The sequence below is a fragment of the Larus michahellis genome, chromosome 4 (assembly GCF_964199755.1).
Source record: "Larus michahellis chromosome 4, bLarMic1.1, whole genome shotgun sequence".
NCBI classification, from domain to species: Eukaryota; Metazoa; Chordata; class Aves; order Charadriiformes; family Laridae; genus Larus; species Larus michahellis.
The window spans coordinates 48,953,713-48,980,365 of NC_133899.1; the positions used below are offsets into that span (position 1 = coordinate 48,953,713).

Sequence of the window (26,653 nt, forward strand, 5' to 3'; positions counted from 1 at the left end):
GCGCCGCGGCGGGGCGGGGCGGGGCGGGGCGGCACGGCACGGCACGGCACGGCACCGGCCCGGTGTGTGAGGGGCGGGAGGGCGGCAGCACAGCGGCTTCCTCGTTACTGGTAGCCCGGGCGGCTGTCGCGCCTCTGGTAGCGCCATGGATAACCGGTGCTACGGGTGTGCGTCCAAGTTCTCCGTCTTCAAGAAGGAGGCAAGTCTGGCCGAGGGGGGGTCGGGAGCGGCTGCGAGGCGGAGCCCGGCCGGTCCCGCGGGCGCCTCCCCCGCAATGCGAGGGCCCGAGCGGGGAACCGTGACGCCCAGGCACGCTTCCCGACCGGCATCGTAGCGTCGTTGTCCTTGCTTGCCTAATGAGCTCTGGTGGTGCCTATGTCTTTAAATATGTGTGATCACTGCAAAAAAAAAATTGTTTAAAAAAATCGTCAAAATAGATGTCATCCCTCTAACCCAATATTCGGTCATTGTCTTGGAGAATTCCCCACATACACGCTTTATTATACTGTGGGATGAAATGGTGTCCCTGCTTCTAGCAGGAGTTGCATGTTGGTGCTCAAAGGCTCTCCAGAGTCTCCGTATCTTCTTGAGCAGCAGCCAATGGTACAGTTCTCTTAAAAAAAACAAAAACAACAACAAAAAAAAATCAGCATAGCCCCAGTGTTATTGCCAGTGCATCTCAGCATGGGCCTGGTTCCTGCGTACAGCCAGCCAGAGTAATGGGGTGTGTACGGTGACGAGGTGATGGAGCCCTGTCCTGCTCCTCTCTTGTATCTCCGCAGTGTGGATGCAAGAACTGCGGACGGTCGTTCTGCTCGGGCTGCCTCAGCTTCAGTGCTGTCGTTCCCCGCTCTGGAAGCACTCAGCAGAAAGTGTGCAAGCAGTGTCACGGAAAACTGACTGGGTAAGACGGGAGTGTTTCTTCACCCAAAGACAGTGTCCCACTTTGTTTCTTCATTTTGCATCCAGTGCTGTGTTGCGGATTTCTGTGTGAGCTGTGCCTTCCATTTCTGCATGCACACTGCCTGTACCCTGGAGTTTCAAGCCAGGCCATTACTGAACTGTTGTTACATGAACTGTGCAGTCCGAAGATAGGAATCGGGATTTGTGAGGCTGTTCTCTATGGTGACAGAGTAGTCTGAAAGAACCAGGTTTAAATCTTCAAGGGTGGACGCTGAATGCCTGTGGATATCTTAGCTAGAGGAGGCCAAGTTAAGCCTCATTGTGTTTTTGCCCAGAAATGTACATCCCTTTGAAAGCACTGGCAGTCTTTTCAGATGTGTAGTGATTGAATGGCCTAACAATAAGATGTTGAAAGTGTTATTACCTCTGTGGGCAAACAGTGACACAAATCCTCATTGTTGAGGGGTCTCTGCTGCGTGTAGCCTGAAGACTTAAAATTTTGTAGCATAAAGTCAGTTTGCTTTTAAAAGAAAAAAAAAAATACTTGCAAACATAACCTGTAGAGTGCTTGTTGAAAACAAAAGAATTAAATTCAGTATCAGTATGAGTTCTATATGTGAATAAGTAACACAAGAGCACTAGTGTACACCAGAACTGCGCTCTCAACCAATTCTTCTGTGTCCTCTTCCTTCTCTTGCATTTCTCTTACCTCTCTTTCTCACTCCTCTCCTATAGCAAAGAATTTTCACCAGCGAATGGGGAATTTTCTGTCTAAATGAGAAAAGCCTCTCATTAGCAGAGGTCTTCATTTCAGAAACACTGGCTCATGAAAACAGTGGAGCTGTTGATGGTGAAAATGCAGTATTCAGTCTTTCAGTTTTGAAATTGTCTTATTTCCCTTTACAACTCCAAAGCCATTAAGAAAACAGGGCAGCCTTTCTCCATGTTTCCTTTGGTGTTTTTTTCTCATCTGTTTAATATCAGTACTATAAAGTTACAGCAGAAAAAAAATCCTCCCTGACTGGATAGCATGTAGATAATACACGTGGGCTGTGGCTCTGTGAGCTGCACGTGTTGTTGTTCTTCATGCAAATAGCTTTCAGAACTGAGACTTTAGGTCTGGCAAGTGGTCCATCAATGTTGGCGTTCATTTGTTACTATAAAAGCCTTAGCACAGTGCAGATGTGTTTGTAGCTGTGACTTCTAAGAATGAATAAAATATGCTAACTGCCTTACATAAGTGTGTAGTTTAGCAGCTCAACCCGAACGCAGCAAAATAGAAGATAGTTATACAAGATGTATTTGTGGTGTGCAGTGTTCAAGTGTGCTAGAAGATGTCGTTATGATACTAGTGGTTATATAATAACTTTTTAAACATTTTGTTTAGTTTGTGCATTATATAATTCTGTGTTGTTTGCATGCCACAGCTCCTTTCAGAGTGTTGTGCTGCATGGAAACTAATTACACTGGGAGTCTTACCTAACTACTCTCTATCCCTCTCTGAACTGGAAGGTGCCGGGTATTTCAGGTGTGGGAGGCAAGGGTATTTCAGTCTCTCCTCCTTTTGATCACTGGTGATCACACTAAATCACGTTTTGTCCACATGCAAAGCAGCTGGACCAAAGGACTAGAAATAGAGTCCCTTGCTGTCCCAGACAGCTGTATCATCTTAATACCTTCCATAAGCTGATCACTCTCCATATTAATGAGGTTATGAAAGGGGAGGTTGAGAAACGAATACTGATGCCTCTGGAGTTGAGAGACTAGATGATTGAAGCATTGTCAGAATCTTGAGTTCAGAGAAATTGTTGTTTTTGTCTTTCAGCGAGGGATCTCAAAGCAGTTCAGCAAAATGGTCACCACCAGAAAACTACAAAAAGTGAGTTGCAATTGCCAATCAGACGGTTGTTTCTGCTGCAGAGTAGCCTTTCAGGCCTTCACTCCACTTCCCCTGTAGAGACCAGCGAAAGTGGGAGTTGCGATGTTGGTATTTGCTTGTTCAGAATTAGATTAAGGATGGGGCTTTTGATTTGTTGTTTGGGTTTTTTGTTTGTTTGTTGGGGGGCGGGGTGTGTGCTCTTTTGAATAGACTCTTGAACAGCCACCTGCTTATGTTTGTCTGTGACTGATCAGGGTTGGCTTGGAAACAGGAAACTGGTGGTGAAATGTTCCTTGTCTACTTGGAAATGGTGCTAGGTGTGCTGCTCCTGTGAGCTAAGGTTTTCCTTACTCTTTGGAGTACCTCATTGTGCTGATACGGGAGAACCTGGTATAGGAGGGAGTGGTTTCTGTTCTGTTCTACACTGACATTCTTCAAATAGCTTCTTGGCTTCACAGAGGATGTTTTCATATCTCAGGGTTTAAAACTCTGTTCTCAGTTGTCTTGTCTTTTTTCCATCCTTCTCACAGGCGTGTAGCAGCTTTTGAGGCTCAGCAAAAACAGCTGAAAGGACAAGAGAAGGCAGCTACAAAACCCCCAGGTCAAGCAGGCTCCAGATACCAGGGGCTCTCAAAAGAGGACAGAGCTATTGCAGAGAGACTGGAGAGGCTCAGGGAGGAAAGGAAACCGAGTGAGTTTTGGAGGATACCAGAGATACCTTGGGTGGGAACACTGCTACTTGGGAAACACGGAACCTGGAAGGAGAGGGAAGTGCTGGGGTTTCAGAGCCTGCCCTGTTAAGGAATTGAAGGGTTAAAATTGGACAGAGCATCCATGTCCTGCTGCCACAATGGCCAGATTCTGCAACGATTTTAGATTAATGGTCCAGTTTCTTTTTGCTTCTTGGGGTTTCCCTTGAAACTGCGTCTCAGTTTTGGGGCAGTATCTTACTCGTGAAATCACTTTTTCATTTTTCATTGTTTGGGGTAAAAGCCTTTGTCAAGCCCAATAGGAGCTGGATGAAATAAGGGCCTTTGGCCAAACTATTTTGCAGGAGGTTTCCTGGGGCTCATTGTCCTGGGCAACAGCAGTGCCAGTCTCTGTGGGATTTTGTTCTCCCCAGCCTTGCCTCACAGAAGAGAAAAGAGACTCTCATCCGAGTCCACAGCTGTCAGGTTCTGGGGCAGCTTTGTGGTGCTTGTGGGAGAATAAACTATTTGAAAAATGATATGTGAGCTCTAAAAGGGAAAGAGCACACTGCAGAGTGGCTACCTGATTATCAGAATCATAGAGTCGTTTAGGTTGGAAAAGACCCTTAAGATCATTAAGTCCAACTGTAAACCTAATACTGCCAAGTCCACCACTAAACCGTGTTCTTAAGTGCCACATCTACATGTCTTTTAAATATCTCCAAGGATGGTGACTCAACCACTTCCCCAGGCAGGCTGTTCCAATGCTTGATAACCCTTTCAGTGAAGAAATTTCTCCTAATATCCAATTTAAACCTCCCCTGGTGCAGCTTGAGGCCATTTCCTCTCATCCTATTGTGTGTCGGGGGAGCGTTTCAGTCTGATGGCTAGGATTACATTGAGAGATATGGGAGCACTGAATTGTCCTGCCTAAATCACACTTATTTCTCTGCCTGTCCCTAGTATCCCGAGTCAGCTGATTGCCGAATGACATTATCCTAATACTTGCCTTATGGCTAGGAGATAAACTCAGAAGGAGATAGCAGTTAGCTTTAGGGTAGTCTCCGAGTCACTGTGGTATGACCCCTCATTCACATCAGGGTCTGAGGCAGGTTTTTGCTCAAATGTTCAGAGTCTGATTCCAGAAGGAAATACAATTTTAAGAAAAAAAAAAACTGAAGCCTTTTGTTTTCAATGATAGAGTAACCTCCACCCTTGGGTTATTCTGAATTGCAGAGTCCATCCCTACTCAGGCTGAGATCGAAGCTAGGCTGGCTGCCCTGAAGGAGGACTGCCGGGGACCTGTTCCATCCACACAGGAAATGGAGGACCGGTTGGCTGTCCTGCAGGGGAGAGATCCTCCTTCCCAGGCTCCCAGACCGGTAAGCTCCCTCAGCTCCTTGGGCAGCAACGTATGATGAGCTGACGCAGTAACTGGTGTCCCAGCAAGTTAGCCACTCTTCCTTTTTCAGCTTTTTTGTGTCCAGGTGTCTCCTTTCAGAAATCTCCGTCTCCTGTTTCTGTCATTGCTCCAGAAGCCTTTAGCAGTTCAGTGCTTCTGTTTGAATGCAGTATGTTTCTTTATGTCAAATGTAGTTCATGTATTTATTTTTAACAACAGACACTAAATTTTTTCCTCTCAACCCATTTGTATACCAAGGTGGTCTGATATTTTTTCAGAGCTGTGTTATCTGTGTTTGGGGCTTATCAGCCCAACTTTCTAATTGTATCTTGAAGTTGTTACTGCATCCCAGGGCAAAATCCTGTTAATTTTTCCAGAAATGGAAGCACAGAGTGGTTAGTCTGAGATGACACGGGAATGAGTTAGATATATGCCTTCAAGGCCTATATGAATGATCTTGTCCTTGAGAAACCATTTCCTCATGCTCCTTTTCCAGCAGTGTTGCTCACCCAGCTGTTATCATAGGTCTCAGCGGGGCTGCTGGCTGGCACTATTGAGAATGGCACTTTATTTACTTTGGAGGTAGAGGCAGAGCTGGGTTTGGCAGCCAGCAGCATGTACTCCTCTTTATTCAGCACCACTTGCCTTTTTTGGGTGACTGCTTTTAGAGTTGTGCACATTCAGCACTTCTGAGAATGAAGCCCTGAAAGTCTAATACCAGATAACTGTAAGCTGAGACTCACGAGATCAGTGGATGTACCTTTTTGTGCTGCACCCACTGAGGGTGATCCTGGTTACCAAGCTTTTCCTTCGATTGAGTATGCCAGTTTCCTCTCATTTGCCTTTTCCCATGCCCTTGTTGTTTCTTAGGTACACCAGCCTCCTGATACCAGAAGTCTGGTCCAGCAGACAGATGACCTGTTAACTCAACTGTCTGAGGAAGTTGCCATTGATGAGCATTACAGACCAAGAGTGCAGCCTCAAGGTATCTGTTTTGGCTTCCAAAGACCTTTTTCTGTCTAATAACGTATGTACTATAGTGAGAAGGGAATATGTGCCTCCTTATCTAGCTTACAGGTGAGCTGGGTATCCAGTTTGTCCCTGTCTCGCCCATATGACTTCCAAATTGACCAAGAGCAGCCATCTGGCTCCATACTGGGTCTCATTGTCTTTGCTTGGAGATGGTTCCTTCTTCTCAGGCTTGCTGCTCCTCTCTGTTTCTCTAAGGTGACCCTTCCCTGGGGAGGAGCTGCTGCTACTCCTAACACACCTATGCTCTGTTACAAAACATCGGAATCTCGGATACCATTATCTTCCTAGCTGTGATGCTTTCTCTGTGATCTGACTGTAAAACACAGTTTAATTCACTTTTTTCTTTTCATGTAGAGTGCAGATCCTACTGTGGCATGCCTTCTCCCATTATTACCCAGATTAATGGAGAGCAGCAAGCTGCTCTCATACCATTGTTTTAGTCATGTTGTCTGTGCCCAAGGAACATTGCTGCTGAGTCACCAGCATGTTCTGTGTGTCTCTTTGCAGCTGTTAGTAGACAAAGATTGAACGATCTCAGTCGTGAAAGTGAAGATGGTGTTTGCCCTGCAAATCTGGACCCAAAACAGCTAGAGGAAGAGAAGAATAAACTTCTGGCAGAAGCTGCTGCTGAGCTGCGAGAAGAGAACACTAGGCAGGAAAAGATCCTACAAGTTGCCAAGAGACTGGCAGCGCTCAGAGGCGAGGACCCAGAGAAAGGTGGGTAGCAGATGAGAATACAGTGCCAAGAGAGAAACCAAGTTCCCGTGACAGAGTAATTTCTTTTCCAAGAGGCATTTATCCGTTTAAATCCTCTGTTCTGCAAGAAACAGACTGAGATTTGGTTCTGTCTGTAAGGTTATACTGGTTGGTTCATCATGAAATCAGCATGAAAGATCTTAGTTGAGGGTAAAGGCTGGAGCTGTAAGGTCAGACTGCTTTGCCTTTCACCCTTTGAGATAATTCTAGCATACCCTGGTGAGGTTAACAAAGCTTTTAAAATAAGAGCTCTGGTTTTGGTAGTGATTTTTTCCTTCCCTCTTCCAGTATTAAAAACAAACAGTAACACCCTTTTTGAGGAGTCCCCATCTGAAAAGGATCTGTCTCTGCCAGAGCCAGAGCTGCCAAAACCAGCTCACACCACAAAGGATTGTCTCTGCACACAAGTGGGCACAAGGTTTGAGGCAGGTGTGCGTTACAGTCTCCTGTCTCTTACTCTTGCAGTTACACTGGAAACCTATAAACTTCCTGACAGTGATGAGGAAGTAGCTGAGGAGGAAGCCATTCGCAGAGTGCTAAAACAGGTCAGAAGTGGCAGCTGTGGCCGTGTTTATCTTCCTCTCAATTATTCCCAGTGTGTATGTTACCTGGTGAGTGAGCAAAGGATGTATTTCTGTTCCTGGGCAGAGTTTCCTTCCTCCCCCCTCCTAGTGCTTTTCCAGTACTTGTTGCGGTGGGCCATTCAGCTACGTGCAATTGACAAACATGACTTCTAGTTTGTCACATTTTCTTCGCATTCGGGCTTAGTGTCTCTTGTGGTGTGTGTCTCCTCTCCAACCCCACTGTTTTCCTCGACCCATAGATGATGAGACGCGTGCTGTTGAGTGCGGCTTATGCCTAGATTTCTCTCTAAAATGTCTATGCGTTGTCTTGCAGGCAGACACGAGCTTTCTGTGCTTAAGTTTCTGCCTGATCACAGACCACATGCGTGTGATTATCATGATATTGAGGGTCTGATGATAGCTGCGCTGCAAAGCAGAGTGTGTTAGCTGAAGGCCCCTGCTGCTGCACTGACTGTTCACAACGTACACACAGTGTTCAGAGTGCAGACAGAGCAAGCTCACATCCGTCTGGATGACACAGATGTATTCAGACTTGTCATCTCCTGTTACCCCATGAGAGCAAGGAGAAGGGCAGGAGGTTTAGAGCTTCCAAATTGTGTTTGAAACAAGAAGCTTCTTGCTGTCTTTTGTCACCAGCTCACAGAGGAAGCAGCCCTGGGTGAAGCAAGTGGATTCAACATTCCTCCAGATCAGACCCCCCAACCAGGACCCTCGCAACAGAACCTGCGTAAGAAACCAAAGCAAAAGGTCAGTGAGCTGGTCAGGATCTCTTGAAATGACATATTCTAGGGTCTCAGGAGAGTACAGTTCTGCAGCAAAAGTTTGCTGTATCCTAGGCTTGATACAGGAAAAAAAACCCGAACAACTAGCTTCTCCAGAGTAGACAAACTGAGTGGCTTGTGCAAGGCTGACCAGCCCTGAGCACGGTTACAAGTAATTTCTTCCTGAAATACAATTCCTTTCAGGCTGGCTTTCTGCTGAATGGGATGGTGTCCTCTAAATCCAGAGAAGTTAGCATAGACCTCACAAGATGGATATTAGAGAATGGATTTTTAACTCGGCAATATAATTAGACCAAGAAGGCCAATGTCTAGTACCATACAGCCTGAACCAGGGTAAGTGAGAGGTTTGCCAGAGCTTTCAGCATGTGCAGAATAGAACCTCTAGATAGTAATCAACTGTGTTCTCATATAACGTCAGAGGAAGGAATTAGTAACAAGATATCCTATGCTCAGAATGGATTCCCGCCTATTGTAGAAATACATACACCTTCAGTAATGTATATTACTGAATGAAATGGACCTGTGACTCACAGACACCTGACAGGCCTGTCCCCAGTGGAAGAAATTATTTAATTGTAAGCATTATTGAAAACATCCATCTCATAGGTATGCCATCTTGCCCTTCTGGGATTACTGATGTAAAAGATAGTGACATCTTATTGCTGTTGTGTTAGGAAGCTGCCTCTGCCAGTGTCCAGGCACTGTGTCCCAGTGTGTGTATGGCTGTTCAGTTCCACAAGAGTTCTTTGTAAAGCAGAAGGAGACAATAGATGGGCTCATGGGTAGATTTTTAGATTATGCTTTCAGAAGATCATTTTGGCCCAACCTCAGGTACAAATCAATAGTAGGGGCCTTTTGGCAAATCAGTTCCTTCGTCCCCCAGTTTTCTTTCTATAACAGAGAGAAAACACCACCCCCCCCTCCCTGACCTCCCCACTGCTTTCCCTTCCTACATAATTGCGTTCAGCAAAACTGCTTGATTGCTTGCTTTTGCAGCCAGGATTGGTATTTCTGTGGTTCCTACCAGAAGGTCTGGGCTTCATGCCCTTAACACAGTATGGCCAATGTTGGTGTATATTGCTGTAGATACTAAATGAGGGTGAGTATCTGTTTACTTTCTGAGCAACATAGATCCATGAGCAAATGATAGGGAGTACCTTGGGTTTTTATTTAACAATCTAGATACGTATGGAGCCTATCCTTGACCTCTGGGCAAGTTCATCTCACAGACTTAAGATCAACAGAGTGAACTACGTACCACGCGACATGTCACTGTGGCCACCATGCATTACAATGAAAGTCCTGTATTGTCTCTGCTGGGGTTTGAATTCTGTGTCTCCATTTTCTTTGTGGATTAGAGCCAGACTCCAACCACCACAGCTCTTGTCAGGGCAGATGACAGTGATGAAGAGGAGTTACCCTGGTGCTGTATCTGCAATGAAGATGCCACTTTGCGCTGCCATGGCTGCGATGGGGACCTCTACTGCCAGCGCTGTTTTCGGTAAGTCTCACAATTCCTCTTGGTCCTAGAGGCAGGTTACAGGTAAGCTTGGCAGCTTTCGTTTGTTCTTCCTGTTGGGCTGAAAAGCAGGCAGTAGGAGGGAAGATTCGAGGAACCCAGATCTGAGCTGAGTGCTAGCCATTATGGAAATACTTTGTGCAATCAGTAGTTATCCCAGGCTTCAGGTACTAAACTGGTCCTAGGCAGAAATATTCTATCTGTACTGCTCCAGTGCATGCTTGGGCACATTGTCTCGAGTGTTCGCTGGAGCAGCTGATGTATTGCATTGCATGGGACGGGATAAGCCAGACCATTGTTCAGTGACTCCTATGGCTTGTTAATGACATTGTTGGGTGATCTGGGCTGGATTCCCATAAGAGGGGAGCTCAAATATTATAAATTCCCAAGGCTTTTCTCATGTTGAAACTCTGCAGTCTTAAACCATTTTAAAAAATCTTTGTTGAAATATGTATGGGCAAACATTTTTTCCTCAGTCAGGCATTGAAGCAGCTAGAGTCTTGGTTCTTATACATGTGTAGCTTGATTTTTGACCAAAAAAATTGCATGTCTCAGATTTGGAGGGTTAACTCCTTTGAGTACAAAACTATTCTTCACAGCACTTGTGGCTTCTTTTTTTCATGCCTCGAAAGTATTGGGTAGTTGGGTGGGTTTTCAGATTAGTGATGGATGACATTCAGACAGCAGGATACTAACAATGTGATTGGGATATTAAGAGTTGCTTTTGCATATATTCTCTCATTTCCTCCAAATGTTTGTGTAGAGAGGTGGAAATGGAGTAGGGGAGAACATATAAAAATGGTAAGAAAACATATGACTGGAAATGTTAGATGATTAAAAACAAAACAAACAAACAAAAGTGTCAGACAGCAAACATCAGTAAAAGCAGAATCAGCAGTCTGGCAGGTGAGTGAGTATATTGGTTTCACGCTGCAGATGCAAGCTTGTGTCTTACTCAACGTTGCCTGCTTCTGAGCATGGTTAAGACAGCTGCCAATACACTGCATTTTAGCCACAACAGTTACTTTTCAGAGTTATGTGGAGCAGACTGCCTATTTGACTGTTGTCATAGAAGTTGTTAATGTGCCTGGGAATCACAGATATGGTGCTGAAAATGAGACACCGGTTACATGAGTTTCTCAAAGAGGGAAAGAGACAGAGTGACCTATTGTCATTTCCCATTCCAGCAGGCAAGGATGAGCAGACCTTTCCACAAAGCACCTCAGAGCAAATATCTTAAGTAGTTAGTCCACCTGGCTGCCAGTCAGGTCCTCACAGCTAACCCTTGGGAGAAGTTTCTAGTTAAGGGCTGCTGGGAGACATCTTGTGCAGTGGCTGAGGGTGAGTTCCCTGCTTGGATGTTTACTTCTGACTGCACTTTGTGTTTGCTTCTCAGGGAAGGCCATGATGAGTTTGACCTGAAGGACCACCGCACCTCCCGCTATCATCTTCCTTGCAAGCAAAAGTGATCACACTCTTCATGGGCAGAGAAGGAGATGGAGAACGGGAAAAGAGAAGAGTTGGCCAGATGGGAAGAGCCCAAGTGGATTTGCAGCCAAAACGGGTGATGTTTTGGACAGTTAAAGGATGTGCTGTAATCTGAGAGAGGCTTGGAGGGCATGTGACTTTGTCCTCACAAATACAACCAGAGAAGTGCAGGGTTTGCTGTGCATGCTTGGGGATAAATGAGGACTTGATATGACGAGGTGGATACAAGTCTACAAATACAGATGTATTTATGCGGGTAGCAGTAAAGATGTGTGTTTAAGGCAGTACTGACTGGCTCATAAGTAACTTCCTGCTTTTGCTAACAGCCTACACGCTGGTTCAACAGGCAGCAAAGCACTTTGCACTAAGAAAACTGTCTATGTCGTGATCACGTGTGTGATGAGAACTTCCAAAGCATAATAAAAACTATTTATGGAGGCCTGTGGTTTAAGTCTCTCCTGGAAATGCCTGACAGACCTTTATAAAGTATTGCCTTCTTGTAATCATATCTTATGCCTAGTGTCAAGTGGCTTAGGCAAAGAAATGAAGGATTGTGAAGTCATCAAAAACGTTTCTGTGGTGTGGCTGGAAAAGGTGCAGGGGCTACTCTGCCTTGATGGGCAGTGTTGCTCATGTATATGAAAAGAAGGATGCTTTGTAAAGGCAATTTGCTACTGATGCACAGCTTTATGATTTGCAGTGGCTGTGCCAAGGTTCCATGTGGTCTGTAAGAGCAGCATGTTAATCTGGAAGAGTTGTGTATTAGTTTGAAAGCAGGTTTTGGCTCTGTTTATTATTTGGTCCCCTGGTAGGATAAAGATGTTAGCTGTGCGATGCTCTTTATCTGTGCTATGAGAGAAGTTCAGTTTAATATGCTCATATTCCTCCCTGGAGATAGTCCAGATTCAAGTGGCACTTGCCAGTGACCAAAGCACCCAGAATTGCTTCAAATACCCAACTAAACTTGCCCTGAATTTGCTATATTATCCCATCAGGATGAGCTCTTCCCAGGACTATAATGTGACTTCCAAGACAGCTCTCTAAGGTTGACAAATTCCAATGGCAAAAAAATCAAGGATTTGCCTTTGACAGCAAATTTCCAATGAATCTTGCCTGTCTGGTTTGACGCTGCCGCTCCCAGCTGTCTGCCCTGCCCCTGTGCTTAAGGTCACTGGCTCTGTAGGTGAGTTGACGAAACAGTGTTTGCCCGCATCTCAGCCACCCCTGGTCAGAGCACATCAAAAACATTAAACTACTGCTGAAGATGTCTATGTGCTAACATGCTGGACTGGATCAGGCCCCTCAACAGAAACCTGCATCAAACAATGCAGAGTAGTAATACTGCAGGTTAACACACTAAAAATTGGGAGTGTATCCAGCAGTGCCATCAAAACCCTTTGTTAGGAAGAGGTGGCAAAACCTGACTCTTGTGGAGGATCTTCCTTCTCCTGGCAGCCCTTGCTTTTACCGGTGCCTGTCTCTTTGGGACAGGTAGATAGGAAAACTACTTGAGTTGTTCTGATGCAAGAGCTCACAATGAGCCCTGTGTTACACAAAATTTAAGTAGAGAGTTACTGCCCTGAGGAGCTTGCAGTCTTAAAAATGAAAACAAAATGCTGTTCTGGCTTTGTGTTATTGTAGGAACAACACTGTTTCATTGCTATTTGACCTGGATAATTAGTCCGATAGCAAGACAGCCCAATTCTGTCTTAGGTTAAATGCTTTGTGTTTTGCATGTACAGGAGGAGATGCAAATACCTGTTCTTACGTCTCTTCTAAGACTGATCCACTCCTTTGGGCTTCAGCCTCTGTCCTTTCCAAGCAGTTAGTAGACACTTTAATTCTTGCTTTACAGCTGCTTTTTTGTTTTGTTTTTTTAAACGTCTTAGTATGAGCTGGTACGCTGCTTGCAACGTGTTGAATGCTTCATCAGCCACAACCAAACTTTGAGCTCCTTGTGCAGCCTGTGTCTTGTAAGCCTTGCCCTGTTCACATCAGTAGTAAAGGAGCAGGTTACAGCCGGAAGCAGTTTATTTAGTTTCCCAGATTGGTTTCTGTGGGGTCATCCCAAGGAATCCAGAAATGCACCCAACCCAATACCTGAAATGGAGCTTAGTCATACATGGAAGAGTCTCTTCGCTCATACACACACATGCTGTTGCTTTCCCTGTGCCACTAATGGACATTTTTGTGGCTCCTGGGATTTCTGCATATAATTGGCCGTTTTAGTGGCAGCCCAATTACTTTCCCCTGAAAAGGCATTCCCACTGGAGCTGTTGCCTCAGTAACCTCCATGTAGGAGGGGTAAAGGGGGTATCTAGATCAGCTTTCTGCAGGGAGCAAACCTAGTTGAATCTGTCATTGTGAAAGAGGAATGCTGCGTGACCTTTTAAGTGGGCAGTGCACTTTTAGCTGTGTTGCTCACTCCCTATCCTTGTCTTTGCAAAGGTGCTGGTAAACAAGTAAAGATACTGGTAAACAATCAGTTCCTGACAGGCTGGATCCACTTCAGTCATAGCCATTCAAGGACTGAAGAGAGCTTGGTGTCTTCAAGAAAGAGAATCAGCTGCTTTGCTTCTCTCTTTGTAGCATGTCATGAGGGCACAAGATTTTCTTTCCCTCTCAAAATATTTTGTATGTGAACTATGAAATGTAGGCTCCATCCCAACAAGAATTCAAAATAATAACACAAGATTTAACTCAGATTAGTTTACAAAGAGAGGTCTCAGCTTAGTTAAATTGCATTAACTTGCATTTGCTGTGGTTCACAAGCATGCACATTGTCTCAAGTGCTGTAACATCATCGTGTGTCCAAATGTAACAGACAGAATATTTATAAAGGCAATGCAAGTGTTGATCATAACTAAGGGAAAACTGCATTAAAGGTTATTTTATACACCTTCATAAACCTTCAATTAGAAAAGCATATAAGCTTTCATGCATTCTGAGTTATCTTGGTATAATCAAGAAGGCAAAATTCCTTTAAAGAAACATTCTTACACAGTATCTGCGTACCAAACTTCGCAGCTCTGTGCTAGTGATGGGGCTGAGAAACAGCAAAGTTATTGGAAGGTGTTTGTAAAAAAAAAATAAATAAATAATTGCATTTAGTCTATCCTTATGGTCTAAGCTGAAAACAGCCAAAAAGTAAATAAAAGCAAGTATAACTTGCTGCTTTTAAAAACTAAACAAAAAGAAGTTGCTCTGATTGCCTTATGTTGCTTTTTCTTTTGCACCAGTGACCTGAGAAAACGTGTAGCACTGGCCACATCTTGCTTTTTTTCCCAAATGCTCACACAGTGGTGATTTGAAGCGCTCTCATGTGGTATTGATGTCCTTATGTATTACAACGAACTGTGCATCATAAGGCCTGCAGCTTACCCTCTGCTACTTGCAGAATAAGTACAAAGACAACTTCTCTCTAGCAGAGTTTCAAGAACCTGCTTTTTCATGGGTTCTAACGATGTCTGCCTTAAAGCAGATATTCTCTTTTGCATCACTCCATATTGAGAGAATACAGAACAATGCCCAGGGTGGAGAAAAAAATCTCTTTCTTGGGCCAGAGGAGAGGCATCTCAGGTCTTTGTGCTATTACAACTCAGCAGAATAAAACAAAGCCTGCTAGGGTATCTAATTAATCTGGACTCTTATGCATTACTGTGCTGTAGCTAGTTACAGCTCTAGTTCAGGAAACTCAGCTCATGGCCTGTCCACCTTGATCTTCTACCTGAACTTCTGTTTGAACCGAGTCTGTGTTTTTAACAGTACTCAGAGCTTTTTGTCAGTGTGCTGCTCACCTTTCTCAAGGGGTATGATACATGAGTCTTAGCAGGGGTCAATCCATGAGCAATGCCAGATCTACAACCAGTGCAGCTCTGGATTTAATTTTTTTATTGTTACTTTACTTAACAAAGCTGATGTTTCAGGAGGGCAGGCATGTCCTATTAGCCCCTTACTAAGCCAAAAATGTCATGTCCCTAGGGCTACCATAGATATATATGGACCCGATAAAGAAAAGCCATTTCTCCAACTAGTGGTCGAGGCCTAGAGCCTCTTAGAGCAGACATAGGACAAGGTAAAGAGCTGCCTGGCTTGCTAACTTCCAGGAGGCTGTCACATACGTGAGCAGCACGTGAAGGGAAGCAAACTGTTACATCAATCACAGTTGTTAATGGCAGCTTGGATTTTGCCCTCTCAGAGATGTGCACAGCCCACAGCTTGATCACTGACAATTCTACTGGAAAATAGGAGGGAAGCAAAAGGGCAACAGACGTCACCCTGTTACTGATAAAGGTGAAAAGACTAATCTATTTAAGATACTGCTGGTCCAGCCCAAGAGTTATTGTTTGTCTTTGCTAGCTAACCTGCATGTCCCTTTTGTTCCAGAGTTGGCCCCTTCTGTCTCTGTCTGACAAAACATGTACTCAAAAGCTATCCTTGAACATACTGGTACATAGGAGCTTCTCTGGATGTGACTCAGCAACTCATCTCTTGTGTTTGAGCAGCAGGCATAAGAGCGTAGGGGCAGGACATAATGTGAGAGTCTGCTCTGCCTCAGCAATCAGCCTCAGTTTGCTGTCTTATTTCCTAGCCACGTGTGTCAAGTTACTGACTTGCTGAGAGGCTGGATGTAATTTCCCCTGTATTTTTCCAGACACGTTAGTTGTAGCCAGAAGACTTTGTGGAGTGACACAATGTGTCCTACTTCAGTTTTCATTTGTGAGACCTACCTGTCTGCAAAAGACTTCTTTAGTGTCTGTAAAGAGAGCAAAAGCAAGCAGTGCATGGCTGGTTTTCTCTGTTTTAATATACAAAATAAGCGGTTTTCCAACATCTTTTTAAATTATGACAAAAATCATTCCCAGACCTTGCTGCTTTAGAAGACACTTCTAATTCATTAAGTCCTAAATTCCACAAAAAGGAAAAACAATCTCTCTCCCATCGGGCTTAGCAGCTGTTTCACTTCTTTAACTTCTTAAACTTCACTTCACTTCTTAACTTCCCCTTACTAGACCAGGTGCACTCAAACATTTTCCTTCCACCCTACTGTATATTTTCTGTCCAACCTTCATGAATAACAGAGGCTTAATATGACTTACAAAGTACGTGCAATGCTGTAGAGTCAGGTACAATAGTAACAGGCAGGAGATCGCAGCTGGGTCTCAGCCAGACTGAAATAGAGTGCAGCTTAACAGTAACTGATTTTCCATGTTGATGAATGAGTGATAACCAATGCCTTGTTTTCCTTGCAGTGGACGGAAAGAAAGAAGTCTCGATGAGCTCCTGAGAATTGTATTCAGTGCTCTTCAGCCATCATGGGAATTCCTAGAAGAAACTAAAGGAAGGATGTCCTTATTCCCCAGCTTAACATGCCCTTTAAGAATCAGGAAAATGTGCAATCTAGCTCCCTGCTCTGTGCGTAGATCTGGAAGGAGTGGAGACTTCAAACCACTGGTACAAACTTCACAAACTTTGTGACATTTCACAACAGTAAGTCCTAAACACATTCTGAAGTGATGTTGCTGATCCTGGGTTTTGTGGGGAAGATACACATTTCCTTGTGACCAAAGCTGGGTGTTTCATGTGGGCAAGGTCATTTCTTCTGAGGATTGGTGATTCTCCGGAGACCTCTCAATCGACTAAGCAATTCCGTAATGAAGTCCTACAATGAGAATTGGTTGAAGAAGGATGTCATGTTAATTCCAGTGCTCACCAGCCCAAAGAGTACTATGGCACCTGCATTATTCCCACATTTGCCTTCATGTAGAGCAGAAACCAGAATTTTGACATGTATTGAGCAAACCTATCTTTTACCTTAGGAAAGGAGACCTTTTGATGGATGAGAAGGGTCTAAAAGCCCCTTCCCTTCCCCTGTCTCACTCTGGAGCAGCCACGTTTACTTTCTCCCCAAGAGGAGCCAGCCTGCTCCTCTTCATCCCCGATACCTGCTTTTTCCACCATGAGATAACCTCAGGATGCTGTTGTCCTCTGTTAGGTTCCACTGCTTCCTGTTGCCACCATAACCTCCTGCCCACTTCTGCTGCCCTCCCAATCTAGGGCAAAGCAAGCTGTCCCTCTTGTCGAACCTGTAAAGCTCCATGGTGTGGATTGCAAACCATCTCGGAGCTGTGCCAATTTTACAAGGAAGTGGCTGGCAGAGAGGTGGAGCAAAACACATGTAGGACTAATGATAACCTGGAGCAGGGTTTGAGGACAGGCAGAGCAGATAGATCTGCCTGTTAATGGAGATAAACCCCGACTACGTTGCTGACACAGACAAGGACTATGAACTAAACTGGACTGTCTGGTTATTCCAAGCAGAAGCCAATGTGACTAGTTCAAACTTTACCCTCTGCATGACAATTAACATCACCATAAAGGAGTGCGCAGCCTTTCTTCACCCAAAAAGATAGCTACATGTACTTGTAATTAGGCAAGGTCACTGCAAGTATTGCAGCTTGTTACCATTTGTGTTGTGTGGAAGCCCAGCTTCCTTACTTGGGTCATCAGAGGCTGCCTGCCACAGCATGCTCTGGAAGTAAATGCCTTGGATCATACATACCTTTTCCGTCAGGCCTTTCAAAAGAAACCAGTTTGTTTCCTCTATCTACTTTCTGCAACTAGGCTGCTGTGATCTTTCAAGGGGACCAGATTTGAGATCACCGTGGTGAAAGTACATATTTTTGCCAATGGGGCAACAGTATCTGTTTGTAGTTAGAGAGTACCGTGCTGTCTACAAGATACCTTCATGGCTTACAAATCAGTAGAGCAAACTCTTGTCAGTTATCTCTCTGGTAATGTGGGGTTCTTCCCTAAATTCTGAAATTCAGATACTCTGAAAACTATTTCCCTATTGCCGGCCTTGTCTGCTGAACCCCTGTGACTCTCTGCAATGTTTGCTACGGCCGAGTTTAATTTCAATGATAGTCGTGCATCCACCTCATTTTCTGTATGTTCATGATTGTGCACCTACATGGGCTTGACAAGATGTGGAGACTGATGAATGCTGTCCAAACACACTGTTCACACACAATGCGCGTGACTGAAGCAGTGATGGGGGAACCCCGTGTTGCACAGGTAGGCAGCGCAGTGAAAGCAATTGCTGTGCGGTGCATGCACTACACTGCAAAGTATTGGGCTCCGCTCCTTTGAACATTGTGACAGCTACTGGGATTTCTTTAACTCTCTAACTGAAAACCAGTACTTGCAAAGTTCACATGTAAAACTAATTTACATGGCCACTGATCAACAATTATCTGCCTAATCCAATCTGAGGGCCATCCTACGTTCTCGTCACTTGTAACACTAGAGTAGTTTAAGCTAAGAATGCATTTAGTTAATGGTGGGCAAGATGGTTATGTGAGCTGGATCTCTGCCTATGGCTTTTCTACAGTGAGGACCAAATAGCAACTCAGCCTGGTCATCTCAGGATGTCCGAACCATGGAATGAACTTTCTTTGGTTGTAAAGCGTAATTCCTTATTTCTTCCGCTGCTCTGCCTTCAGCCCACCCATGTAGATTTGCATGTATTTTCCTAACACAGCAGAATAAAGTGGGACTTCTTTCGCATTGGGAATTAAACAAATTCTGCACCGTCATATTAGGCACAGTAATATCTTGGCTATTCAACCAAGCAGCAACAGACACACTCTTACGGCACAGTAGAACACACATATATTGATGGTGCCTCACTCACCTCTGTTGGGCTGGAGCACTCATGGAGGATTTCCTAAAAACCAAGGAGGAGTCATTTTAGTATTTTATGAATTGACCTATTCTCCCCTTCCTCCAGAAAGGTATATGAACTTACTACGTTTGACAAGCTAAGACACAGGGAAGCATCATGCAACAGTGTATACACATATTCTGTACCCCACACACCGCCACTACTCTTTATGAAAGAAGTCCCTAACTTAAAGTCACCAAGTCCCTCTATCTGACCTGTAGTTTTAATTTCTGTTCTTCATTAGGGACCTCCAGGAGATCTTCAAGATCAATTTCTGGTTCAGGAGCTGCTGCCTCTGTTTCCTCTCTTAGCTAAAAATAAAAAAATATATGCAGTTAATAAACCTTCAGACTTCTAAGAACTTTAGAGGCCATCTTTAAAGAACTGAGCAGCTGAGAAGAAACAAGTTATAATTAAACTATGCTGCAAAGTTGAGGTCAAGATATAAATTGTCTCAAAACAAGGAGATTCTTATAAAGAAGGCACGGATCCCAGCACCTCTGTGGTGCCTGCTGCAGCCACGCATCCTGATGTACGCATTCTTTATCTTTTTCCACATCAACACTTGATACCACTGCTCAGGGATCACTGTCCATCATGGGAAGACCCTTCCAAGAATATCCAACTGCAATTGCCGACTGCAATGCAATGTTAGCCAACCTGGGACAACCCTCATCTAAGAAGAGTGTGCACAAGCGTTCACCAAACAGAAATCCAGTGGGCTTAATCTTGGAGAGGCACAACTAATATAAAGAGATTTTTTGACTTTTAGGGTAAATACATTCACATAGTTGGTATTTATACTATGGCTTTTTGCAGTAATGGAGGCAAAACCAAGCTTTTGAAAGCACAAATATCGAAAACAATATTTTGCCAGCTTTCTCTAACAGATGTGAGAGGGATATAATTGTCTCCTTTAATGTAAGAGAGACCCCAAGCTTGGGTGATTGGAGTAATAATCTTGTAATGCATGTAAGGGTGTTAGTTGGAAACATTTGTAAACTTGATCACAGCCACATTTTAACTCCACATGTCTCTACAAGACTGTAAGGAAAGCAGGCTGTGGTTTCCAACGTATTTGCAAAATGAATCTTTGACAACACAACACTAGTAATATTTTAACATAGTAACGAGCAAAATAAGGATACTGAGTAAACAGTGCAGTACCCAATTGCTGGGTAGCTTTTATGGATGTGTATGTAAAACATTAAAGGCAGAACTTACAGGAAAAAATGAAGCTTGTTCTGAACAGTCTCTGATACCAAGCCAGAGAGGAAGTAGAAAACCTTTGTTCAGCTTTGTTACGCAGCTGACTTGACAATAAGTAATAAAACAGAGTTAAATATATTGTACTGTGACCCACACAGCATTTTTTCTTAAAACTAATAGTTTTCATGTGACTGTTTAGACAACAGGTGTTGATCCAGCCTGCCTTTGTCTCTGGCCAGAAGGGAGAGGCAGGGTAGGAACTCCCTATGGCTTTCTGGTCCTAGTATGGATGGTGTTCTGGCTTCCGGGTGCAGGGAATTATCTCAGAAATCAAAATTGTCTCCTGAGTCTTAGTTTTGTTGCAAAAAGCCTCATGACAGTAAATAGCATAGCATTCAGATTACCTGGATCAGGAGGCGATGTTTGAACTAACCTTGCTGGCATTTGAACCCGCAATGCTTTTTATTCTGGCCCTGTCACACGGGTTTCTGGAAGACACTGAGGAACATTGCACTGCCAAGGGCAGGTGGAGCAAAAGAAGAAGCTGATGAAGAGACAATGTAATGGAAGTCGACGGATCCGAGGAAGCCCAGACTAGCAGGGCTAACTAAATAGTCTGGGCACAATGCACAAAGGAGAGCAGGAGGACCTGCTGCACACCTGGGTGATTACAAGTAATTTACTGTGGCACATGTATTTATTTGAAAAGATCCTCTGTAACCCCCTGTTGTTTACAGTTATTAACAATCTCTGACCTGGCACAGCATCATGTTATGTAGTTCCTGGTGGCAAATCTCTTAGGTTGGCCCAAATACACCAGGAAGCTGGGAAACCTGTTGTGCTGGAGAGGTGCTAGCAAAGGCAAGCCACTGGCAATCTGTTCCTGTAAGGGCATGGCTGGATTTCTCACTTGTGCCTCCTGGGATTTTATAGTACGGAAAAAAAAATCCCCTTTGGGCAGCTATTCTGATGACAGTAAACAGCTCCTTATTCTCAGAAAACCAGGAGTGATAACATAACCCGACTTGTTTTTCTGACACCTTTACAAGCGTACATCTGTAGGCTTGGGCAAGTACGAGTAGTACATGGGGAGCCTCATCCGGGGTCACGTTATCCAGACCTTCTCCTTAAAACTGCAATAAATCCCCAAAGGGCAAGGTGTTCTGTTACTCAAAGCAGCAGCCCTTCTCCTCGCTTATCTCTGGCAAATCTCACCAGTCAGGCTCAGGGCTCTCTGAACTGAGCTACCAGCCCCAGGGACAGTCCCCTCAGTGCCAGTGCAGGCATGGTTGGCAGGCGACACTGTCACTGCCACTGTTCTTTTGTACAGCCTCCACTCACCAGGACCACCACCCTAGCATTTCGCAGACACGCAGAATTTTGCCTATCTATCTGGCCAGGTCTAGCGATAACATCTGCTCCTCTGTACGCTATGTAATGTTTCACAATGCATTATCAAAAGGCCTAAGAGACAGCCGAGAATTGCTATCATTTTATAAACTAAAGAAGACAACTGGAAATTCAGAATTAGGTCTTGAAGACATTATAAGCTTTTTTCCTTTGTCATTTTTACTAATTCAAGCTATAAAATTGTTTGAGAAGTTTAAAAATGTTAATTAACAGAACAGGAGCAATAATATACTCATTTCCAGAGTAGCCATGCATTTACGCCAGAAGGATGGACCTTTTTTCCCCACTTTTGTTTTCTACTGCATATTCTTTGCATATGGCATCAATTAAAACAGAAATTAACTATTTTCCTCTCCCAACATGACTTAAGAACCCTGTACGTTCCCACAAATACCAAATAGGAAACAGTCACACAGAAAATTATGATAATAATGATGACAATAACAATAAACAACAACAGTAACAACAGTAATAAAGACAGCCTCGGAGACAGTTCCCGAAGTCTGACTTTTCAGCTGTGGAGCTGGCATCGTTCTACGGCTCTCAGGCCCAGAAAATCAGCCTGGAGCTCTCCCAGGGCAGACAGAAGCTTCTCTGTACCATCATGGCATATAGGACAAAAATCTCCTCTCCTGGGCCGTTCTAACATGTCCACTCCCACCGTTGATTCCAATTTGAGACTGCTGATGCTCAGAGTGGAAGACTCTAAGCAATCATCCGCTCTTTTTTCCTTGTATCTCAAAAATGTGGTTAGCGGTGTGCTGGGGTGCAAAGACAGAAAGCGGGGCAGAAAGGGCTTTACAGTTCATTTAGTCCATCCCCATCCAGGACAGGAATAAGCCGGTTTACACAATTTGTTAAACCCATCTATGTCTTCTGTTGAAGATGTACTGGGTTGTGAGTCAAGAAAGCTACATTCTCTTACTGAACCAGCCGTTGCCCTACGGATAAAAGCAAACCCCTTAGTCAAGCTGTTTAAATGGGTTTAAGACTATGATGTACAATGTGAGCAAATCCTTTCCCCTTCTTCTGTCCCACACTGCAAAGGAATTATTTCAAACTTGGAAAAGCACTGTCCCTTCTGAAAGCTCCCAGTCTAAGTGCCATCCACCTAAGCACAGTATAGGAACAGAAGCAATACTACCAGGTTAAAATTTCAGTGTACCCAGCCACTGCTCCAACATGACTTACTGAAACGTCCCATCACCCTGAAGAAAAAAATGTCATGTACCCTGCAACAGCTCAAGTAAAGACAGGTACCATTCAGGCGTTGGACCTGGGCACTCCGGGATCGTTCTTAGTGGGTCAGCTCTCAGATGGCAGGAAGAGTTCCTGGTGCAAAGGGAATCCCAGGCAAGGAAGACAGCTCTGGGGATTTGTGAAGTTGAAGGCATAAGAACTGTACACACATCACTTCAGCACGTACTTTCTTTCTTTCTTTCTTTCCCTGCTGCCAGTGGGGAAACCTACAAGTCTGCAGACTCTGCAGCTACAAATACAGCGTTATCTGGAGTGTGTAATTCAAACAGCAGCTATACCCACACTGTTGTCACCAAAAGGAACACGGACGCACAGATAATTCTAACCCAGCTGGCTTAGATGCTGCTTGCAGCAAAGCCACTCACCACATGGAGCTCAGCAACATCTTCTGCGCATCTCTCCAAATTCTGCTATTCGTGCTGAGCGAGAGCTGCCCCCCAGCAGCTGCAGAAGCAGGCAGTTTAAAGCTAGTTGGATTATGTCTATGCAAGCTTCTCTGACTGCAAACACACGAGTCAGACAGAGTGCTGTAGCAGGTGGCAATTAGATACCTAATGAAGACTGAAGATGAGAAGCTATTTCCAGTAAGGCAGAGCAAGCAAATTTCTTCCCCAGCACTCAGGGCCTCTAGCCCCATTCACCTGAGGAGCGGGGGGCTGACTTGCCCCAGCTACTCACCCGGCATTGGTACAGCTCCTGCAGCTGGGTGTTGATCCATTCCTCCAGGTCTAGCCAGCGCTGTAGGTCTTTGCGGTTGTACTTTATGGTTAACTTGCCCAGTTTCCTGTGTGATGATTCCTCACCAGGTTTCTCTGGCGTCTGGAAAGTCACCCGGGGCAGTGCGCTGGAGTCGCTGGCCATGCTCACCGCTTCACCACAGCAACTTGCCTTCCCCTGGGCTCCCTCACTCCTTTTCTCTGTCTCTTTTAACCAACGCCTCTCTGCAACTAGTGGCTCACAGCACAAGCTACTCGCAGACGCCAAAGGTGGGCAGCATCGGTGATCCCAGGGAGAGAGGTGGGGGAGGCCACACGGCCGGCTGGGGCAGCAGCCAGGCTCTGCAGGCAGGCAGAGTTACAGCAGCAGATTCTTGGGTTTCACCATCGGCCGTGCTGACAGGAGCAGGGAGGCAGGCAGAGGAGTTGTTGTAATAACATCTGTTGTTAAAAGAAGCCAAGTGAACCACGGAATTGATGAAACAAGCTTGTTAATATTTAACGCAAGTCAGGTCCAAGAGGTGGGGAAGAAGGAGGTTTCAAATTACTGATTTCCTACAGGCATAGCTTACATGGATGTGCAATTCCGGAGCATTGATCCATACATAATGCATTGAATCCTGCTGTGTTCAAGCTCCCCAAGCCTCTGTGGACTACTTTGCCTGCAGCTACAAGGTTTAGCTCCCATTGAAATGGTGTATTTGGCATTTTCCAGCTAAAGCACCAGACCCAGCACAGACAAGGAGAAGTGGTCTGGAGTCAGGTGGCTACATCCACTGTTTTGCAAGGTTGGGAATACTTGGTCAGTGACGCTGTATGCCAAACTTGGACTCAACAGTCCCATTCTACATTGTTCTATGATGTAAATTTATTCCAGCTTTCTCAAAAATTTCTGTAGAAAATCCCAGTGGTCTGAATTTGAGATCATTTGAGCGAGGTGCTTCTGAGATAAAACAAAATACCTGTATTTTTATTTTTTTAAAAAAGTACAATATTTGATGTGATGACACCGCAGGGGAAGGCCTGTCTATGGATATAGCACTATCTCCTTCCCACAGAAAAGTATTTAGGGTAAAAATGTCCACCTGCTGAAGCACCATAAACTGCTATCGTATAATATATTATCATTTCTTGCTTTACAATCTCGTTCTTACTGGAAGACAGGTTAAAGGTCTGCAGCATTATTGCCCTATGCCATTTTAGAAGGAGACGTGAGCAGCGCTGTTCAGAGGAGCAGAAATCAGGATGGCTGTGTTTATGGGGTGCCAGGGCACTGGGACTCCTGCGTTCCCTTCAGACACTGTATCACATCTCTTTATTCATCTGTTCCCAGAGCCCTCCGGCAACCTGCCCAGGGAGCTGCCCTATCGGATAGACAAACCAGCTGAGACCCTACATCATGAAGCAGATCCAACAACCCCAGTCTCGTCACTTATGTGGAAAAAGCAAGTAAGTCTCTGCTGCTCCTGGCAGCCAAGGTATACTTCCAGTTTGGAGACCAAGAGCTGGATAAACCAAAGGAAAAATGACCAACCCTTCTCCCACTGACAGCTGCTGCCGGGCAGCAAGGGGCAGTGTGTTGGGGAGTGAGGTGGTCTCCTCTGGAAGTCATACCCAGTCGCCCTGCTAAAGCCACATTCCTGTGCCCAGAGGGATGGTGGTACAGCCAGCAACATCTTGTACACAGGGTGATAGAAAAATGGGCAGGGCCATGCCAGCCCTTCTCTTCATCCTGAATGTAAGCAAAAAAATAAAGACAGAAGACAGAAGATTCCACAAAATGCTGATCCTGAAACTTGCTTCCACATCAGTGAAAGGTAAAGTATTAAAGTATACCCGAAACAGGTGTCATCATCTCTGCTTCTCTCTTTATCTAAAATTTCTATTCAGAAGACAGTTGTCAGCTATTTAATTTAAGCAGCTTTACCCATTTTTCCTCACTGCTTGGCGATACAGCCAAGGGGGGATACACCCCCTCTAATCTAATTCCTAAAACTGTCTTATTTTGACCAACATTTCCTAGAAAAATCCGTGTTGTGAGAGGCTAGGAGCATACCCCGGGAGTGCCGATTCTTCAGAGATTCGTAACTGTCAGAAACCTTGCAAAACCCATTGAACATCCTGTCATGTGTTTACAACTATTGACTTTTCAAAGGTTAATACACTGGCCCAACACAGGCAGATTTTCACAAGGTAATTCCGGACCAAAGGACACGCGCTGCCAGGTGTCAAGTTTCCGTCTCCCAGTAGAAGTGCTCTATTTTGCTGTTCAAGGACTGACATTTTTTAACGGGGGAAAACAACCTATATTTTCCTTGGTGCCGAGAAACTCCAGGCAGGCTGGCATTAAGACCAGGACTTAATGAGAGAAAGGACCAGACTTAAAAGAGAAGTTACCTGGCACCCCGGAGTCAGCCCTAAAATTAGCAGTGGCTGAAGGGCTGGCAGGGAAGTTGTCCCCTTCTTCCACCCCCTGTGCTGACTCTGGTGCTCTTTGTTGAACCTGTTCAACTCTACATGGAAGCTGGCATTTGCCCTGTTAGTCCTCTGCCAGGATCATTGAATTTACGAAGCACAGGATCCAGAGGTCACAGGATAGGTGTGAGGAAAAGGGAAAGGGGAATATAACCTGCCCTAATGGCTCTTCGAACAGCTTGAGCCGCTGCTGACTTGTAACCTCACTTGAGCATGAGCAATGTGCTGAGATACCACATCATCTGAGAAGGTCCACAGGCAGACTCACCCCACTGCCCATACTCTGTCAGTAAAGTAATAAGCAGTCCCTGGTGCCCTCGTGCTGCTCTGTCAGTGTCACCCTACAGCTGAGTAAGACGTTCAGAGAGGAACACCAGAGGCCCTCTCACGAAAGCTGTAAACCAAAATGGGCCAGATTACAGGATGTTCATCAAACTGCTTTGGATTATATGAGCTTAGTCATGAATTCTTTGTAATGAGGAGGTGGCAATATAGAAATAAATATTTACAGATAAAGTACTTCTCCTCCAGTAATAAACTGTTTAATTCTATGATTAAAGCAAGAGGAAGAAGTGAAAAGACCGTGTGCAAGATCACTCCATAAGGGTGTGGTAGAAGTTCCTGCAGGCACAGGATGAGGTGCCTCATGCAGGATAAGTGATACTGTCTCTTTTGGACACAGCAGCATCTCCTATGGGTGCACCAGCCACCTCCCAGTGCTGGTAAGAAGTGGCTGCATGGCTCTTTTCACAGTGCTGCACCACATCCTGTCCTCTTCCTCACATCGTAGCAGATTCAGGTGGCCAAAGGGACAGAAGAACCT

The 26,653-nt window shown here is 44.8% G+C and overlaps 2 protein-coding genes across 8 annotated transcripts; one reads left to right on the forward strand and one right to left on the reverse strand.

Moving 5' to 3' along the window:
- ZFYVE19 (zinc finger FYVE-type containing 19) lies at positions 1–24,804 on the forward strand. Of its 7 annotated transcripts, XR_012586687.1 has the most exons (14): positions 16–199; positions 783–904; positions 2,729–2,782; positions 3,313–3,473; positions 4,708–4,853; positions 5,744–5,858; positions 6,413–6,622; positions 7,127–7,206; positions 7,882–7,992; positions 9,386–9,528; positions 10,943–11,110; positions 12,777–12,858; positions 16,287–16,524; positions 24,689–24,804. XR_012586687.1 is itself a non-coding variant. In XM_074584569.1 (11 exons), exons 1-11 carry the CDS (start codon positions 146–148, stop codon positions 11,013–11,015), a joined length of 1,269 nt encoding a protein of 422 aa, XP_074440670.1. In that variant the 5' UTR covers positions 1–145; the 3' UTR covers positions 11,016–11,809. The 7 variants fall into 7 exon arrangements, 2 of the variants coding, with proteins under 2 accessions (XP_074440670.1, XP_074440668.1); XR_012586686.1 differs by lacking the exons at positions 12,777–12,858; positions 24,689–24,804 and adding an exon at positions 19,005–19,984; XR_012586685.1 differs by lacking the exon at positions 24,689–24,804 and having other exon boundaries at positions 16,287–18,612.
- Positions 16,562–23,642, reverse strand: PPP1R14D (protein phosphatase 1 regulatory inhibitor subunit 14D). Its single transcript, XM_074584570.1, has 4 exons — positions 23,318–23,642; positions 18,976–19,071; positions 18,731–18,763; positions 16,562–16,696 (listed from the first exon to the last, which is right to left on the reverse strand). Exons 1-4 carry the CDS (start codon positions 23,498–23,500, stop codon positions 16,628–16,630), a joined length of 381 nt encoding a protein of 126 aa, XP_074440671.1. The 5' UTR covers positions 23,501–23,642; the 3' UTR covers positions 16,562–16,627.
- Positions 24,805–26,653: the final 1,849 nt, after the last annotated feature.